Here is a 16,151-nt window from a genome sequence, read left to right as displayed (position 1 = left end):
CCGAGTTGCTCGAGTCTCCCCTTACGTGTCCCCCTCGAAACCTTTAGTGATTCGCACTCCTCGCTTCCCACATCTCCCAGTGAGACTTCCCTCCCAAGTAGCAGCCCGTATCCAGTTTAGTCGGCAGCATGCTGAAAGAATTCTACCCAAGCCTGTCAACAGTTACCCCAGCTTCGACCGCGACGACAACCGCCCTCGGGATGCGTCCCCCAATCAGCCCCACCAGAAGATCCTCCCGGAGCGATGAATGGGTCATCGTAGGGAACGAGTTCGAGACGGGATCTCACACCAAGTCAAGATCCCCCCAGCTCAACGACGACAACATGCCGTCGGGCCAGGTGGCCAACGCCTCGTCGAATAGTGCTGCCGCTGCCCTCCTAAGCGCTATCTGCGACGCAGGCTTCTCGAATGCCGCGACCCACAAGCCCGAGTCCAACGGGTCTTCGACCGAGACGGCAGGCACGGATGACACGATGATGGGAAACAACGAGACTGGCTGCCGGAGCCAGCACAGCGTGTCGGCCACATACCCACCGAGCCTGCCTCTCACCCAATTCACCTTGGAGATGCACGAGCGCGAGCAATCCCAGTTGTACGTCGCCAGCGTCTCCGGCTGGGTCGTCGGTGCCGGCATGGGCCATCGCCTCTCGATGGGGTTCCCGCGGAGCACCGCGTGCAGCACGTTCTTCACTGGAAGCTCTTCGATGAGCCCCACCACCATGGGAAGCACCACGATCCCGGCCCAGGAGTGGATGTTTGTCGGCCACCCTTTAGCCACCGACGATCAGGTTGCCAGTGCGGGTGCTTGGTGTAACGCCCCGATGGATGCTTCCGTCTGTGCTCTCTCGCGCATCAGCCTCAACAGCGAGTAGCCGTCGTCTCGGCAGGCCGGTCGGTCGGCGTCCATTGTCGACGAGTATCTGGGCAATCAATTGTCGCGGCTGAGATGGGTTATTCCTTTCGCGCGTTGTTGTCATCTAGTCCCTCGTGTTTTTTTTGACCATCTTGTCCTTGTTCCATATCATGCTTGCCCTTTCCTTATGCAACTTGTCTTTTGCTGTTTCGTTTCGCGTCAATTGTCGTTGGGTCGGTTCAGGTCATTGACTTTTTCCTCTGTCTTAGGCATCGGTTGGGTTGGCCGTACCACTCTTCTCTCCTGTTGGTTCTGTCTCTGGGTAAGGGTATAGGTAAAGTATTGTTGGTGGGATCAAGGACGGGATGTATTCATGGATCCGATTGTTGTTGCTGGAGCCAATGTTAGCGGGATTCTAAAAGGACAGGTGTTCCCAGTATCTCTTTCCCAATTAGGATCCTGTAGGGTATGTCTGACATCATCGACGTGTATGGATGTACTGTATCCGTACCTGCAATCAATCAATCTGTACCTTTGCTTAAGGTATGCTGTCAATTGTGGTTGTGAGTACGTATCCGGTCTTTGCTCTCTGCTTCAAATGGACTAAAGTCAACACCGCTGCTCCAGATCCTTAGAACCAGGTGTGCGGGGAGTGTAGCATTCGCGATTTTTCATGGATCCGCTTTCCCCATCAACTAGGGCATTTTGAGACTAGGAAACCACCGCTCCGGACCCAGTGTTGATCTTTCGATACTCTTGGGGTGCGGGCAACAGCTACTCAGGCGCGGCATCGTGGCATCGCCGATGCTTCATTTAGCCTGATTGACTTGGCGAGCTGTCTCATTCCGGGTTCCCGGAATTCTCCTCAATGCAGTTGCTTGTTACCATGGTTCCTCCGGTTCCTCCGGATCCTCATGATCCCCATGTTCTAAGCGAACATATATACCGGCCGTCTTTCCAGCCACCGCGCGTTCCGAGTTGAGATGAACGAGGAGAAGCGAATCGAGATCGAGCTGTCAGAGACTCAGGAACCTCTCTCTGCTCATCGCCATGTGGAACGCCCGGTTCGGCCTCCAGGGGCTCCTTGTCGGCCTGGTGTTGAGCGCAACCTCTTTCCCGGTTGCCTCATGCCATGACGACCGCTGGATAGACATATGGACGTCCATGCCGCAAGAGGTGGAACCTTACAACCTGCCCAGCCCGCCCTATGTCAGTTCTCCCGCTCAACTCCCGCCTTCCGCCTCCCTACTTCAGGGGGCCGGAAGGGCATGTGAACAACAATGAACTGGACCACGTAACTCACTATGTATGCATTGGCAGAACGGCACAACCGGTGTCTTCCAAAACACCACAATTCGACAGACCGTGTATCTCACCCAGGACGCATCTACCATCCGCTTGCAGTTTAGCAATGCGTTTGGTGGCTCGGACTTGCCCATCACGGCCGTCACTGTCGCCTTACCATCAAACGGGACCGCAGGATCCAGTGCCATTCGCCCGGAAACTCTCAAGGACGTCACCTTTTCCGGCCAACGCTCCTTCCAGGTTCCCAACGGCGCCCTCGTTGTCTCCGACCCGCTGCGGGTTTCCGTCAAAGCCCAAACCAGTCTCACCGTGACCGTCTATCTCGCCTCGGGCCAAGCAGGCTACCGCATCACCGGCCACCCGGGCAGCCGCACCTCGAGCTGGCTGGCGCCGGGCGACCGGGTCTCGGCTGCCGATGTCGGCAGTGTCCCTGGTGCGCAGCGCATCGACCGGTGGTTTCTCCTCTCGGCCGTCCAAGCCTGGCTCCCCCGCAGCCACACCGCGCTGGCCATCATAGGCGACAGCATCACCGACGGCCGCGGCTCCACCACCAACGGCAACGACCGCTGGCCCGACCAGCTCCTAAAGCGTCTGCAGGCTGCGGGCCGCCGCCGCTCCTCCATCGACCTGCGCGACATCGCGATCATGAACCAAGCGGCCGGCGGTAACAGGGTGCTAGCCGACGGCCTGGGCCCCAACGCGCTGGGGCGCGTGGGGCGGGACGTGTTGGAGCACAGCGGGGTGCGGTACGCGCTGGTGCTGGAGGGGGTCAACGACCTGGGTACCACGGTTTCGGACGGGGCGGCGCAGGCGGCCGTGGGCGACCGGCTTCTCCAGGCGTACGACCAGATCATCACGCGGCTGCACGGGGCGGGCATCGCCGTGTTTGGCGGCACCATCACGCCCATGAGCGGACCGGGCCAGGCGTATGGTGAGGGCGGGCCCGCGCGCGAGGAGCAGCGGCAGCGCGTCAACGCGTGGATCCGCACGAGCGGCCGGTTCGACGCCGTCGTTGACTTTGACGCGGCCCTCCGAGATCCGAAAAATCACACGCAGCTGGCGGCTGAGTACGACTCGGGCGACTACCTGCACCCCAATCCCGCGGGTTACAAGGCCATGGCCGAAGCGGTGGATCTGGGTTTGTTTGCGAAGTTTGCTGACGGGGTGCAAGCCATGGTCTGAAGAAGGGCAGGTGAAATTCTTTTGTTTTGTTGTGGACTGATCGGGGGCAAGGGATGGACGGGGCTGGATTTGGAAGGGGTTGTAATGAAAAGGGGCGGCGGAAGAAGGGAGAAGGAAAAAGTAAGGACATACCCTCATATGTTAGTAATAAGCAAAGACTCCGGCGGAAGCCTGATCAGGCGCCGCCGGACATTATTCATGCAAAGACCTGCAATCTTGAAGCGGTGAAGCCAACGTTGAAGCCGGGGTGCGGCAAAGTTTGCGGAGACAACTAAGCACTGCCCTGCTAGTCACCTTCTTCCTCTCTTCTGGGCTTTCTCTTGGGCCCGACGCATGGGACTTCCACGTCTTCCCCCCCATGTCACGAAAAGACACTATATGGGTGGAAGAATGATATGCGGTAAAAGCCCGACGGGGAACCCGAACAAAGTGCAGTTCTTACCCAATGACTGCAGCAGATATGGCATATCGCGCCGACAGACCTGTCCTGATAATATACCGGCCAACATTGCGAAGGAAACCACTATGTACACATGATGCCTCTTGGGCGGATCCGCTCATCCAATCCGAGTCTAATCATCACATCCACAGGCGAGCTGTCCCATCAGCCCCAGCGCTAACACACCATGGCTCCCGAGGGTGCCAATCGAGATCCAGTACGCCGAGCTTGTTGATAACCTTGTGGCCCTTGAGCATCTTTACCGGGACAATGGTCGGATTCTCTAATTGATCGTTCGGAACCTTGCCATAGAAAATCTGCAGCGAACCGTCATCGCTGGCATCGGCGAAAAGCGGCAATCCACCCTTGTGGTAGCGGACCATGCGGATGGCCTCGCTGTGGAACCTCATTGTCTTGTATGGCCGGTTGGACAGGTCTAGGTCGTGCCACAGGAGACGCTTGTCGTAACTGCCGACGATCAAGTTGTCACCACCCGGGTGGATGTCAAACGATGAGATCCTGTAGCGTAAGGGCGCGTCAATAATCACCAGAGGGCAGAATACAATGTAGTGGGAAACCCTACCACTTGGCGCCAGGCTGAACAATTTTGACCAGCTCTAGCTTCTGCAAATCATAACACCGTATCGTGCGCTGAGTGGCCACGAAGAAAAGCGGCCTCAACGGGTGGAAAGCTGCTGTCTGTGCAAGCCCGGATAGTTTCCTAAATGGTATTTGGGTTAGGTGCTTTGAGAGAGTGTGGATTGCCACAGCACTCCTCTGGCCGGTTGGCGAGACAGTGGCAAAGTGGTCACCTTTCCTGTGCCAGTTGATCACCTTCACTGTTGATCTCACAGTGATCCTTATCAAGACGCCCTCGTCCTCGAGTTTCGTGCCGGGTCGCGCCCATTTCGCCGGGGGCTCCTTGCCGACGGGAACTGCTTGCTGTTGTCCGTTTGCAGCGTGCCCGAAGCCTGCCGCCAAGATGTCCCGGCTGGCCTGGTCCAGAGCCGGAGTTACGCTGGCATGTGTCGGAACCATCAAGAAAATGTCTTCGCCAGCAGCAGCAGCCAAAATAAACGAGTCCTTGGTTGGCCGCCACCGAACAGTATTAACGGGTTCGTCACTGCTTAGCTTGACGGACCATACTTGGCGGCCGGTCAGCAGTTCCCAGACACGCACCGTACCGTCGTCACCTCCGGTTGCCAACGCGATACCAGACTGAGCCGCAATGTTAGCAAAGAGCACCTTTCCCGATTCAACTTACAAGGACTGAGGCTGACACTTACCGGATCAATTGCCACGCTTCTTACCCTGCCCTCGTGGCCGCGGAAGACTGTCTGGACCACTGTGGGGAAGGGCTTGAGCTCGGAAGGGGATGGCAATTTCGGAAGCAGCGAATTTGGATCGATGTTGAGCCTGTTTTTCCGCACTCGAGGGGCCAGATACAGGTCCTGTTCCATGGCAACGTCAGCTCGCTGGACCCCTGCAAAAGACTCGGCCTTCGTACCATGCACCGCTCAAACCGTTCTTTGACTAAGCCGGCCCAAGCTGGAACTCTCCTGAGGGCAGTATATTTTTGCGGCAGGTAATCCTTTTCCCGGTCCTCTGGGTCTGCATTCTCCCACTGCTCTCGCTCCTCCTTGGTCCTGCAGTTCAGTGTTAAAAACCGCCGTTTAGGACAAAGACGTCTGGGATTTACGTACGGCAAATACTCCTCTGGTGGGTTGTAGCTCATGTCGTAGCCAGGGGGCGGGAGTTTTGGAGCCGGGATGTGCATCGGGTTTGGTGCTTGCGGCTCCTCGTTCTGCCACAGATCAAAGTGCACCTCTTCCTTCTCTTCCTCTTCCCTCTCGCGCTCTTCTGGGGGTTTATATGGTAGGATTCTGCCTTCTCGGATGGCCCGTACCAATTTCATAATCTGCTTGGCTTCGTATTTGGAAGGGAGAAAGCGCCGCTTGGGCTCCGGAGCACTGCTGAGGGCTGCGGGCTGTCAGTCACAGGAGCCGGTTCAAGGGGAGGTGATGTTGTACTTACGCATCTTCTCCTCGATCGATGTAAAATACTCAACCGTGTCGGGATAGGGGTCATGAAGGTCATCAGGTATGAGACCCGTTTGAACGCGGCGAACAAGCTCCAGCTCCTCGTCTCTAGCTGTTTGTTAGAACGGCGATACCACGAGGCTGGGTCTAGGCGACGTACGTGAGATTCAGAGGGTTGCCGGTATTCACATCTGTCAAGCCGGTCCACCCCTTGGGCACCTCGATGCTGTCGAGCAGGCTCTGGAGTGCATCGCCAGTTGCTGGGCGCATGATTTTCTTGCCATTGATATCGTAGCCGATATGGGGATAACTGGAGAATCAAAGGCTTAGCATGGCAATCCAACTCTCGGCGTTAGCGAGAGCACCAACCTGTCGTAGAAGCTTAGGGGGATATTGCCTATCGTGTTGACCGGGCCCTGGGCGTCGGAGTCGTCGGAGTCGTAGACAGGGTCGATCTCACTATCAGAGCCGAGTCAGCCTCTAGATCGTGAACAGCGGACCCAAGCATTTCGCGTTGACTAGACGCACTCGTATACGTATCGAACACCGCCATTGGCACTCTTCTCAATCCTGTAATTTTTTTCTTCCTTATCCTCCTCTTTCGGCTTTGGGTCGACACCGGGTTCTGTGATTTCAAGTTTCTCCTCGCCGTCCATGTCCGAGGGAATATCGTCGCTTAGGATGGCATCGTCGTCCTCCTCAATTTCGTCCTCACTGTCTGCGCTGTTTTCGCTCTCGCTCTCGTCGGGGTCCTCATCCTCATCCTCATCCTCATCTTTATCCTCGTCTTCGGATGGGAAGTTGTCTTCGTCTTCGCTTTGCGATAATACACCGTCAAAAAGCCCATTGGCGAGCTCGTCATCGGAGTCGGAATCTGATGCCCTCGATTTGCGCTTCTTCTCTGCCAGTTTTGACCCCATTGTGTTGACTCGCTTGGTCTATTCCCCGACTGCAGTTGAGTTATGTACTTTAGAAGTTCCATAGCGTGGGACTTTTTCTGCCAATTCTATGAACTTTTTGGCGGGGAGCTTTTCTTCACCGCCCAAAGCTGATGCTCCCTAATTACTGCATTAGCTCGATTAAGAAGGTATATTGTACTGTACTATACATACAATACCAGCACATGTAGCGTACGTAACAGTCGTTAAGTTACCTCTGACATTGGCTGACATTGGCTTGAGCCTTTGACTGGTCAATTTCTAAGATTGTGGGTTTAAGTCCACACCTTGGGTGAGATTAATACATTGAATACTGAGATCTAGTATACGGATGCAACAGTTGATGATTATATGTGTCCAGTACACTTGTCCTATGGTTGAAGAGAGATGTCTCAAACTGGGCGCGTTGGTGGTTTCGATGGGTATCGTTCGACTGTGATGACTAGAGGGTCTTGCGTAAGCAAGCACCTTGATGGATCGAGAATCGTGACTCTCATAGGACAATTGTACTCAATGGATACAGTTCGTTTTGGCTGTACTTGTATGTATAGTACGTATCTCGTATTATGTAAGACCAAGCAGAGGGGGATTGCATTGAGCGTTGCCGAGAAGGGACGTTGAGAACTTGAGTGTGTAATCGACTGGGGGCTAAGCCACCTGGGGTTCTGACGCCGAGATAAACGGAAGCTGTCAGCTTCTCTTGGAAAGCTGGGGAAGTCGCTTCTCAACAGACACGCCAGAGCCTAACCTAAGGTACCAAGATTATTCGCAGCGAGTTCAGAATCAATAAGCCGTCGACCTATCGTAAAATCAAATCATGGACGCACAGGGCGAAAAGAAACCCCAGGGTCAGGACCAGCCCAAGCGCAGGGCGTGCGATGAGTGCCGTACGTGCCAGATTCACGGGCCACCCTGTTGTGTTATCATGTCCCCATCTGACACTTTTGCTAGGAGCCAGAAAGCTCGCCTGCTCCAAGGAAATAGACGGCTGCGCGCGCTGCAAACGTGAGGGAATCAAATGCGTATACTCGGCGCAAAAGCGCATGGGCAGGCCAAGGAAGCAGCGCCATGTCGAACCAGAGATGCCAGAAGCGCCAAAAGCGCCAGCCGGAAATCCAGCTCTAGTTCGGTCTGTTCCAGCGACCGAGCCTGCCACAGCCCTCATCCCGGACATCGAGTTCGACAGCACCATCGGCATGGACCTTGATATGTCCTTCCTCGACATGAACAACTCGGATCTCAATTTCCTAAACCTGCTTGATCCGAACAGTACGTTCCTGCCATTGCCCGACGCCGCTGCGGCCACAAGTCTGGACACAGACATGTATGCCAACCCATGCCAGCCATCTGGCAGCTCAATGAGGCCCTTTGGGGCCGTGAGCGATCGTCTTGGCGACATAGACTTCGAGGTACCGTCTTCCTTGCCGCCATCACAAATCGAGGAGATCACCCCCGAGCAAGTCCGCCAGATCATGTCGGCCGAGCTCGCAGAGACGGCACCCAGTCTCTCGCCGCCATCCTCCAACTCTGCAAGCACTCCAGAATCCCCGCCAGAGGACAGCAGCACCCAAACATGCGGTTGCCTGGCAGCGCTATACCTGGCCATGCAGTCTCTCCAGACCCTGCCAAAGGAAGTCGCCCAAGCTATGGCCGTGGCTCGCACGGCCGCCAAAACAGCGCATGACACCATTCTCTGCAAAGTATGCGGCGACCCGCCAATAGAGACAGGCTGCCAGGGTCACCCCGTACCCATCACCTCTTACCAGAACATGCTGATGCTCGGCGCGCTGCTCCCGTCGCTGTCCAATGCGTACATGCGCATCCTGGCCATGGTCGACGCCGAGGCCGAGGCCGCCGCCGCGGAGCATCGCCAGATCCTCTTTACGCTCCGCAACTACGGCGGGCTCTGGGGCTGGGTGGCCTCGCAGGACCTGGCCAAGTGCGGGGGCAACAAGTGGCTCGAGGGCACGATGCTCGAGCCGCTCCTGTGGCGGCTGACGGTGCGCGCGCTGCTCAAGATGGACGTCTACGGCATTAACGAGCTGACCCCCGGCGCCGGGTGCGACCACGCGCGCCAGCCGGGACTCAAGGATATTATCAACATGATGGAGGAGCGTTCACGCCGGCGCCACCAGCTGCTCGACCAGCTCGTGGCGTCGGGCGCCGTCCACCACCCTGGCCCCTTTTACATCCCTCTTTCGTCAACCGGCGAAAAGCCAACGTGCATGACGATTATTGATATCGCGAAGAGGTCGATGGACCATTTGGTCATCCCGTAGGCGGCTCTTTCGAAAGCACCGGCAACCAACTATTATTTCACGGTATGGCCCGGGAGGAACGGTCGTTGATCAGCCTGTCAAGTCCATGAGAGCCTTGCGAAGTGGAAGAGCACTTCAGGCCCGCACGCCCAGCGGCTGGCGAGTCTCGGCCACCTCTGCTGCGCCGATTGCCAGTCGATGAACCCACACGATCGCAATCTCAAGGACGAGGAGTTCCGAGGCGTGATGTGGTCACCAGCGTGGCATACAGCCGGGAGGAGACGATGACAGGGGAGACGCCATATCTTGCCCTCGGTTGATCGCCCCAAGTCGAAAGCTGAAGGAGGGATTCCGCAGCCGACAAAACTCACCACTCTTATGCGTAAGACTGAGAACGCACTGTACTAGTATCGTAAAGATGCAGTATCAAGGCAACAGTAAGGAGGTGAGGACCCTTTTGTCTAGGTCTCATATGTATGATGCAGCAGATAGAAGCCTACAATGTATAAATAGCAAACACGGTGAAAAAGCACAGAACTGCACAGAAGTCTTTGAACCTCAAACTTCTTACTCATTGACCTTGTCGAATTTTCTTCTCGCTTTTAGAAGCAGGTTGGACATCCCATTTGCTTCCCAGAATGTCGTCCATGACTGGTTCTCAAGGATGGCAACGCAGTGTCAAACGACAATGCATTTGATAGCAAAGACGACGATGGTACTGGGCTTACAGTCCGGAATGGCAAGCTCCTTCGTGAAATACCCCCGTTCACGGTCTCCGCGAGAGTCCCATGACGAACGACGCCCCCTGACGGCTGAAGCCGGCATGCTCGCCCAAGACCGCATGTTTTTTTCGTGTTTTCCAAAGGTTTTAGAACACCAAAACTGATGCGACATAATGATGGCATGGCTTAGTAGACCTTCTTCTTCTCGTCGATGCTGAACTGGCCCGGACCGCTGTTAACGAGCAGCAGAAGGCCGCCAACAATCGACAGAATCTGGAAGAAATCGTACTTGGCAAAGTCCTTGTGGGGGTGGTGCTCATGGAGCTGCAAACAAAATACCGTTAGCGAACCGCATCTTCTGCCGACCAACTCGCCTCAAAAAATGCAGAAGTTATGGGCTTACCGTCCAAAAGTTGTTCACCAGCACGTTGAAAATGCTCAGAATGACCACCAGCAACGTGGCGCTGAACTTGGCCTTAAAGCCAACCACAACCATGATGCAGGCCACCAAGCCGACCATTGAGACGATGACGCGCCAGACGGACCACTGGCCGCTAAAGACGAAGCCGATGAACAAGAAGATGAGCAGTACGCGGCCGGCCAGCTGGAAGTACATCTTGCGGTCCTTCTCCTCGATCTGGGGCAGGCCCGCAAACGCCTTGGACTTGCGCACCCAGCTGTCCGAAAGCACCATCATGAGGCCGCCCAGAACCGAGAGGTTCCGCAAAAAGAAGTTAAGGTCAAAGATGAGGCCGTAGCCGAGGGCCTGCGTCACGACAACGCCCATCAGGCCGCACACGGCGTACTCGGAATGTTTCCGGATGATGACGAGGGTCGAGCAGGTCGCCATGGCAATCACATTGACGAGGAGGAAGAGATGCGTCAAGCCGGAAGGGACTGTTCAAGAAGAAGGGGGTTTGAGTTGTGGTTAGCTCCGGCTGCGTCCGGAAGGGAGGGGGATGGAAGGGGAACGTACTGTGGCGGTACTCATGCAGGTAGAGCAGCTGGTCGCTCCATTGTGTTATTATTCGGAGAGCGTCCTCGATAAAGGTTACGACGATGAGGCCGCGGCCGATGGCGGGGAGATAGCTATCCCGGAGAAGGCCATGTTAACAAAAGGTTCTTAGCAAAGCAGTAAGTCAATTGGGCCAGTACACACGGCTTGATGGGCTCGCTGATCGTGTCAAGAAGATCCTCAATCTTGCTCGTCTGCTGCCGGATTGCGTCGAGAGGACTCTGTTCTGTCTTGTCCTCGCTCGGCCCGCCAAAGGGGTTCGGCTGTCCGATGCCGTAACTGCCCTGTACTCGCATCTGCGCCATTGGTCCACGAAGATGTATGGAAGCGTCGGAGTCGATGGAAATGGTAAGCAATAACTGGCAGTCCGGCTGGCGATGCTGGGAAGTTGGTTGGAAGAAGTCGAATGGTTATGGGAGCTGTTTGAGAAGTGACGGAGTGTTTGAAGACACCGGCGCCGGATGACGGCCAAGCTAACGAATTGGAAGGGGCTGGAAGCGAAAAGCGCCAGGCAAGACACCCAGGCAAAGGGCGGCAGTTTGGATAGACACCGAGATGACCAGCTCGCGGGAATAGCAGGCTGTGGCGGACGAAGGAGGTGTTTGCACGAGAATTTGAGGTTGCTGAGCTCGGAGGCAGGAATTGGAGTATCTACAACTGTGTCCTCAACCAACACCTGTGTAGTGCCGCCCGCACAAGGATTGTCGAGGCCGATGTGGGGCCGTACACCTACCCGCACAGGGACTCGAAACTCTATTGGCTTTTGGGTTATAAATAATGTAGTGCTTACCAACGGTACTTAGGCCGCAGGGTTTCGGAACCGCCCTTGCGGCAGGCAAGCGATGCACATTGCCTTGCAGAAAACGCCGGGAAGCGCACATGAAAGCGACTATGAAAGAGCTGATACATCTGGTACTGTAACAAGTGTCGAGTCTGAAGACCCTTACATCGTCGGGTAGCTACGTTCCGCACCCTCTCGAAGTCCCCACCTCACCGTAATGGGACTTCCTAGATCTCACTAAAGCAGGGCGCGAGGGGCCGGAGGCAATTTCACTTTCCTCACTCGGGGTTTGCAACATACCGTCCATTAGTCTTAGTCTTGTATTGAGCTCGATAAAGAAGGAATGACGTGCTTGCCATTCCGGGATCCGTAGGTGCTTAAGGTGAAGCTTCACAATCAGCTGATTCCCCTTTCGATAGCAGAATCTGAAGCGAACAAACCACCGACTCCTGTCCGTCATCTTTCATCTCGCCATCGTGCGTTTGCGAAACCCCAGCAGGTGGCTTCTTCCGTCGAACCTCCTCCCCCGGGACTGAATTGCCAGTCCTCTCCTTTGAGCTAACCGCCATCGAGCATGATCCTCTGCGACGGCCGGGAACAAAGAAAGCGACTTGCCATGTGGCTACGAGGTTTCGCCGCCTCTTGACTTCGGACACTCGGGATTCAACTTGGTTCCAGGCTGATGATGGGCGTTTGCTCTTGCTGTCCGGCGCAAGGGGAAAAAAGTGATGATATGTGGAGGGTGGACGCCAGTTGCCCATATCAGACCGGATAGATAAAGGTAGCTGGCGCCTGGAACCAAGGCGCAAAACACAACCAGTCATGCCCTCTCTGGAAGTGTTTCCATAATAGCGGCATATCCTCAAAGTTGTAAGCTGCAATGGGCAAACGCGACTCTCGGAGCTACCATACAAGGTCCATGGTACGTGTTACTCGAGTGTTTGTGCTGGCCATCAGTGAGGTAGGCAGGTTTGGGTGATGCATCCTGCGACACCTTGGAATCTTGAGATACGTACATGTACACCTCAGTCAGGCCGCTGTGTTAAGAGGGGTAGTCGAGAGGACGATTTTTGCATACAAAATTTGGGCCACGCTAACAGATGTCATGCCTGGTTGAAGTACTGTACCTAAGCCAGGTCGTGCGGCATCTCATGATAGCCAACCTTTCCGCAAGTCAGCGGCGCTGGTAGTCTCAAGACCTAGATACAGGTACCGAGGAAGAGCCTTGAATAGGAAGCCAGTAAGCGATTAAACATACAATTCATATATTGTGTAACACATCTACCTGAACCAGCAAGCTGAGTTAGCACTGCATAGATTTATTTCCCAAGTTCAAGAGCCGTTGCTACCCCTTTCAAACAGGTGGACTTGCTACAAAGCGTTGATCAACCATGGTCCAAGGCAGTGCGATGATGCGTGAACGAGGCGCGGCTCAGCTGCTAGAGCGAACCACCGTCGAAACCGGGATGGGCATCTATCAGGTGAAAAGGAGCGGAGCTGCCGGCTGAAGGGAGGGGAAGCATCAGGAAGGCGCCTTATGGAAAGGGGGTGAAACTGTCCACGATATACACTGTATCACTGCCATTTCGAGTTTCGACATTACCGCCAAGAATATCCAGTTAGGTATTATAAACCTAGGTATAATGGACAACGCCCTGAACGCCGCGGCCTATAGCCGAGCCGTGACTGATCTGTACCAGTAGTCTTCCACACGGCTCTAAGTTTTTAGTTGCATGGTATCCAAACACCGAGCCAGTTGTAGGCCCCAAAACACACAGAAAAGCAATCGATGTTTTCCAAACAGATTACGGCTTCACGCCGGGTGCCCAGGAACCCCCGGGCGGAGCATAGCCGGGAGGTGGCGACGGCACGGGGTTGGGAGCATCCTGAGTAGGAAGTTCGGCCGGCGGTGGCGGCATGGCTGGCGAGGGTTGCCGGGGGGTACTACCACGGTCAGTAATGAATCACCACAAAGCACTGCAACAAAGGGCCGAGAAGGACTCAAACAAAAGCGAAAAGAAAAGACACGTACTGATACCCCTGCGCATCTGCAGCGGCGTATCCTCCCTGGCCACCAGCGAACGCAAACTGAGCAGTAGTAGGCGACAGCGGATGAGACATGGCACTTTGCTGTCCAAAAAAGGACGCATGTCGGCCGTCGGGCGCAGCAAAGGTTGACATGCTCGCCTGCCCGGGGCTTTTGGGCCCCCCTCCGTAGTTTGCTTCGAGCACGCCGGGAGCCGCGGCGACTGCCATTGACTTGCGGAACCCCTTTTCCAACCCGCCCCGGCGGCCGCAGAGGTAGATGATGGCCCCGGCGAGGATGAGCACGGCGGCCCCGCCGATGGCGATGCCCGCTATGGCGCCCGCGCTGAGGGCCGAACCACCGTCGCCGCCGCCGCCTCCTCCGCTGCTACCACCGTCGCCACTGTTGCTGTTGCTGTTGCCGTCGCTTTCATTCCCTGAAGAGTACGGGTCGGATTGGGAGCCGTAGCCAGATGAAGATTGAGTCGGCCTAGGGCTGGCGGTTTCGGTTGGGAATGGTTCCCCTGGAGCGAGTTGATACGGGGCGTTCCTGGCAGCCTCCAGCTGGGCTTCGAAGGTGTGTGTCGAATTGGGGTTGATGACGCCGATCATGTGGTAGTCAATACAGGACCCTGGTGCTGCGCAGTAGTAAAATATGGGCTCAGTGTCGTTCACCCTGACATCAAAATGCGGGGGCTGTGGCACATTGATGTTGTTAGTAGTCGCGTCTGAGGACGTGACATAGGTTATGAGGACGTACCGGGTTTGTGATAACCTGAGGGTCAAATCTGCCAGTGTAGAAGCCCGCCTTGTTGGTGGTGGCATACTCGTATGGAATACACGGCCATTGGAACGCCGCGCGGGCAACCCGATGGCCACCAGGGTAGAAGTTGAATCCTGAGGCAATGGTGCCGTGTAAGTCAGGATGGGCTGATCAAGGAGCAAAAACTGGACGGGCGAGAAACGTACTGATAATATCGCCGACATTGGCTTTGACTTCATTAGGGGTGAATACATGCCCTTTCTGGAACACTGTCAGCCATTGTTATAGTCCATCTACTGTTTAAACACGCACCGCGCCAACTGCTATAGCAATTGTTGCTGGCCCGGATGAACTTGACGTCGTCGATGATACACTTGATGAACTCAGTGATTCGGTTGCGGTAGGCGTTGGAGATGTGGTCTCATGGATGTCATCTTGGGCCGTCACTTTGGCTGCCAGAGCAACCACCACGGTGAGTATACGTGAGAGGAGCATGGCGCCAGATCATCCAGCGTCCTCTGTATCCGTAACAATGGGTTCAGTTTCGAACCTGACACCCGGCCAAAGGGAACCGGGGAAAAGAGCGGGAGCTAGGGTGGCGCGCGGGCCCTTCCTTCTAATAAGTGCCGTAATCTCAGGTAACGTTATCCTCGAGTGGAAGGTAGGAATACGGCGGTGGGTGGGGGGGATCTTGGCCGTCGGCCGCAAATGGCTTGTGGGCTGAGATGACCACGAGCCCGGTTGGGAAGATGCACCTCGACCTTGCGTGGCATCCAACCGGCTGCACGGCCGCCCGGGTTCTGGAGCCTTGTTGGTGGCTGTGAGTGCTGGCCGTACAGGACCAAGCTAACACGACATTGGGCCAGCGGTCAGGAGCAGTGTAAGGGCAATGAGCATAGGTTTCTGTTGATCCAGGGCGAGGGAAACTTGGCCCCATATCTACAGTCACTGTGCTCTTTTTCTCTGAGTCTCTTGGTCTGCAGTGCGAGACTCGAGAGAGATGTCGAGGGCAAGACAAAGCCAGACAAAGAGGTTGAGGACTCATACCTCCGGAATACCAGCGAGGCTGTTCTTGCCAAGCACCACAGAATACTTCCAACGACTCCTCAAGGGAAGACGCCAGTCACGCCACCTAGGGTCGACCGATGGCCAGCCCATGTAGTGTACCGGTACATCAGTTAGGGTAGTGTAGGGATTCGAGTGTGCGATTTGTGAGAGCGCCACCCCTCGTCCTACACAGACAATATGCCATCCCTCTGTGTTCTGCGTCGGGACAGCTCAGCGAGCAGTAACGTTAGCAATTTTACCCGGAAATAGAGCTTGTGGTATGTACTGTATGTACTTCGTAGACGCAAGCGGCAGGGCTGAGGAGGGTGTTTGTACTTCGCAGTGCTCCAAGATTATGACCGGGCTCCCTTCCCTTTCCAGAATTCGTTTGACCAACGTTATTGGCCTCACCGTCTCACGGATACCGAGTCTTGGATTCGCCTAAGCCCCAGTTGCCGGAGGGTAAAAGGGCTCGAAGCATGCCAAGAGCCCATCCTGCAGTGACCACGCATCGACTGATTGGTTCCCACGAGAACCACCACGTCGATCGACGCTGTCGGCCTTCGGTCTATGCAAGCTAAACACTATTGTCGTCGTTAGGCACAGGCGTCGGGCCCAGGCCCTCGGTGCGAGACATGCTCGGGCCCTTTTTAGACCAGCCTCATAAACATCGTGAGGTGCGCCAGTCAGCATCATTATTATTAGATGCAAAAGACGCTTTCATCGCTCGAGAGGTACTGGAAAGACGCAGCTATTTCTCATTGCAAACCGTCTTTCGGGGTTT

General features: G+C 55.6%; 7 protein-coding genes across 7 annotated transcripts; 4 read left to right on the top strand and 3 right to left on the bottom strand.

Annotated features, from left to right (window-relative positions):
* The first annotated feature begins 151 nt into the window (after window positions 1-151).
* N656DRAFT_780045 (uncharacterized protein) lies at window positions 152-1,202 on the top strand. Its single transcript, XM_064815308.1, has 2 exons — window positions 152-1,057; window positions 1,145-1,202. The coding sequence occupies exon 1, from the start codon at window positions 201-203 to the stop codon at window positions 870-872; it is 672 nt and encodes a 223-aa protein (XP_064669485.1). The 5' UTR covers window positions 152-200; the 3' UTR covers window positions 873-1,057; window positions 1,145-1,202.
* Window positions 1,203-1,491: 289 nt separating this feature from the next.
* N656DRAFT_780044 (lipolytic enzyme) lies at window positions 1,492-3,562 on the top strand. Its single transcript, XM_064815307.1, has 2 exons — window positions 1,492-2,062; window positions 2,174-3,562. Exons 1-2 carry the CDS (start codon window positions 1,904-1,906, stop codon window positions 3,338-3,340), a joined length of 1,326 nt encoding a protein of 441 aa, XP_064669484.1. The 5' UTR covers window positions 1,492-1,903; the 3' UTR covers window positions 3,341-3,562.
* Window positions 3,560-7,122, bottom strand: N656DRAFT_754606 (BOP1NT-domain-containing protein). The gene is made up of 10 exons (XM_064813081.1): window positions 6,931-7,122; window positions 6,347-6,876; window positions 6,188-6,277; window positions 5,979-6,128; window positions 5,814-5,926; window positions 5,483-5,759; window positions 5,287-5,425; window positions 5,066-5,230; window positions 4,363-4,997; window positions 3,560-4,298 (listed from the first exon to the last, which is right to left on the bottom strand). Exons 2-10 carry the CDS (start codon window positions 6,736-6,738, stop codon window positions 3,920-3,922), a joined length of 2,340 nt encoding a protein of 779 aa, XP_064669483.1. The 5' UTR covers window positions 6,739-6,876; window positions 6,931-7,122; the 3' UTR covers window positions 3,560-3,919.
* A 451-nt stretch (window positions 7,123-7,573) lies between these two features.
* N656DRAFT_798788 (uncharacterized protein) lies at window positions 7,574-9,035 on the top strand (the record flags this gene model as incomplete). Its single annotated transcript, XM_064817802.1, has 2 exons — window positions 7,574-7,643; window positions 7,708-9,035. The coding sequence occupies 2 exons, from the start codon at window positions 7,574-7,576 to the stop codon at window positions 9,033-9,035; spliced, it is 1,398 nt and encodes a 465-aa protein (XP_064669482.1).
* Window positions 9,036-9,234: 199 nt separating this feature from the next.
* N656DRAFT_128662 (uncharacterized protein) lies at window positions 9,235-10,063 on the top strand. Its single transcript, XM_064808577.1, has one exon. The coding sequence runs from the start codon at window positions 9,433-9,435 to the stop codon at window positions 9,898-9,900; it is 468 nt and encodes a 155-aa protein (XP_064669481.1). The 5' UTR covers window positions 9,235-9,432; the 3' UTR covers window positions 9,901-10,063.
* On the bottom strand, window positions 9,457-11,056 carry N656DRAFT_732973 (SURF4-domain-containing protein; the record flags this gene model as incomplete). Its single annotated transcript, XM_064812676.1, has 4 exons — window positions 9,457-10,060; window positions 10,140-10,633; window positions 10,713-10,825; window positions 10,896-11,056. 4 exons carry the CDS (start codon window positions 11,054-11,056, stop codon window positions 9,923-9,925), a joined length of 906 nt encoding a protein of 301 aa, XP_064669480.1. The 3' UTR covers window positions 9,457-9,922.
* A 2,281-nt stretch (window positions 11,057-13,337) lies between these two features.
* On the bottom strand, window positions 13,338-14,815 carry N656DRAFT_769067 (uncharacterized protein; the record flags this gene model as incomplete). The annotated part of the gene is made up of 5 exons (XM_064813673.1): window positions 13,338-13,476; window positions 13,565-14,253; window positions 14,318-14,454; window positions 14,527-14,581; window positions 14,633-14,815. The coding sequence occupies 5 exons, from the start codon at window positions 14,813-14,815 to the stop codon at window positions 13,338-13,340; spliced, it is 1,203 nt and encodes a 400-aa protein (XP_064669479.1).
* Between the last annotated feature and the right edge of the window lie 1,336 nt (window positions 14,816-16,151).

This window comes from Canariomyces notabilis (genome assembly GCF_033297395.1).
Source record: "Canariomyces notabilis strain CBS 508.74 unplaced genomic scaffold N656scaffold_13, whole genome shotgun sequence".
Lineage (NCBI taxonomy): Eukaryota > Fungi > Ascomycota > Sordariomycetes > Sordariales > Chaetomiaceae > Canariomyces > Canariomyces notabilis.
Note: the sequence above shows the minus strand (reverse complement) of the source record. Positions and strands in the feature narration are given on the sequence as shown.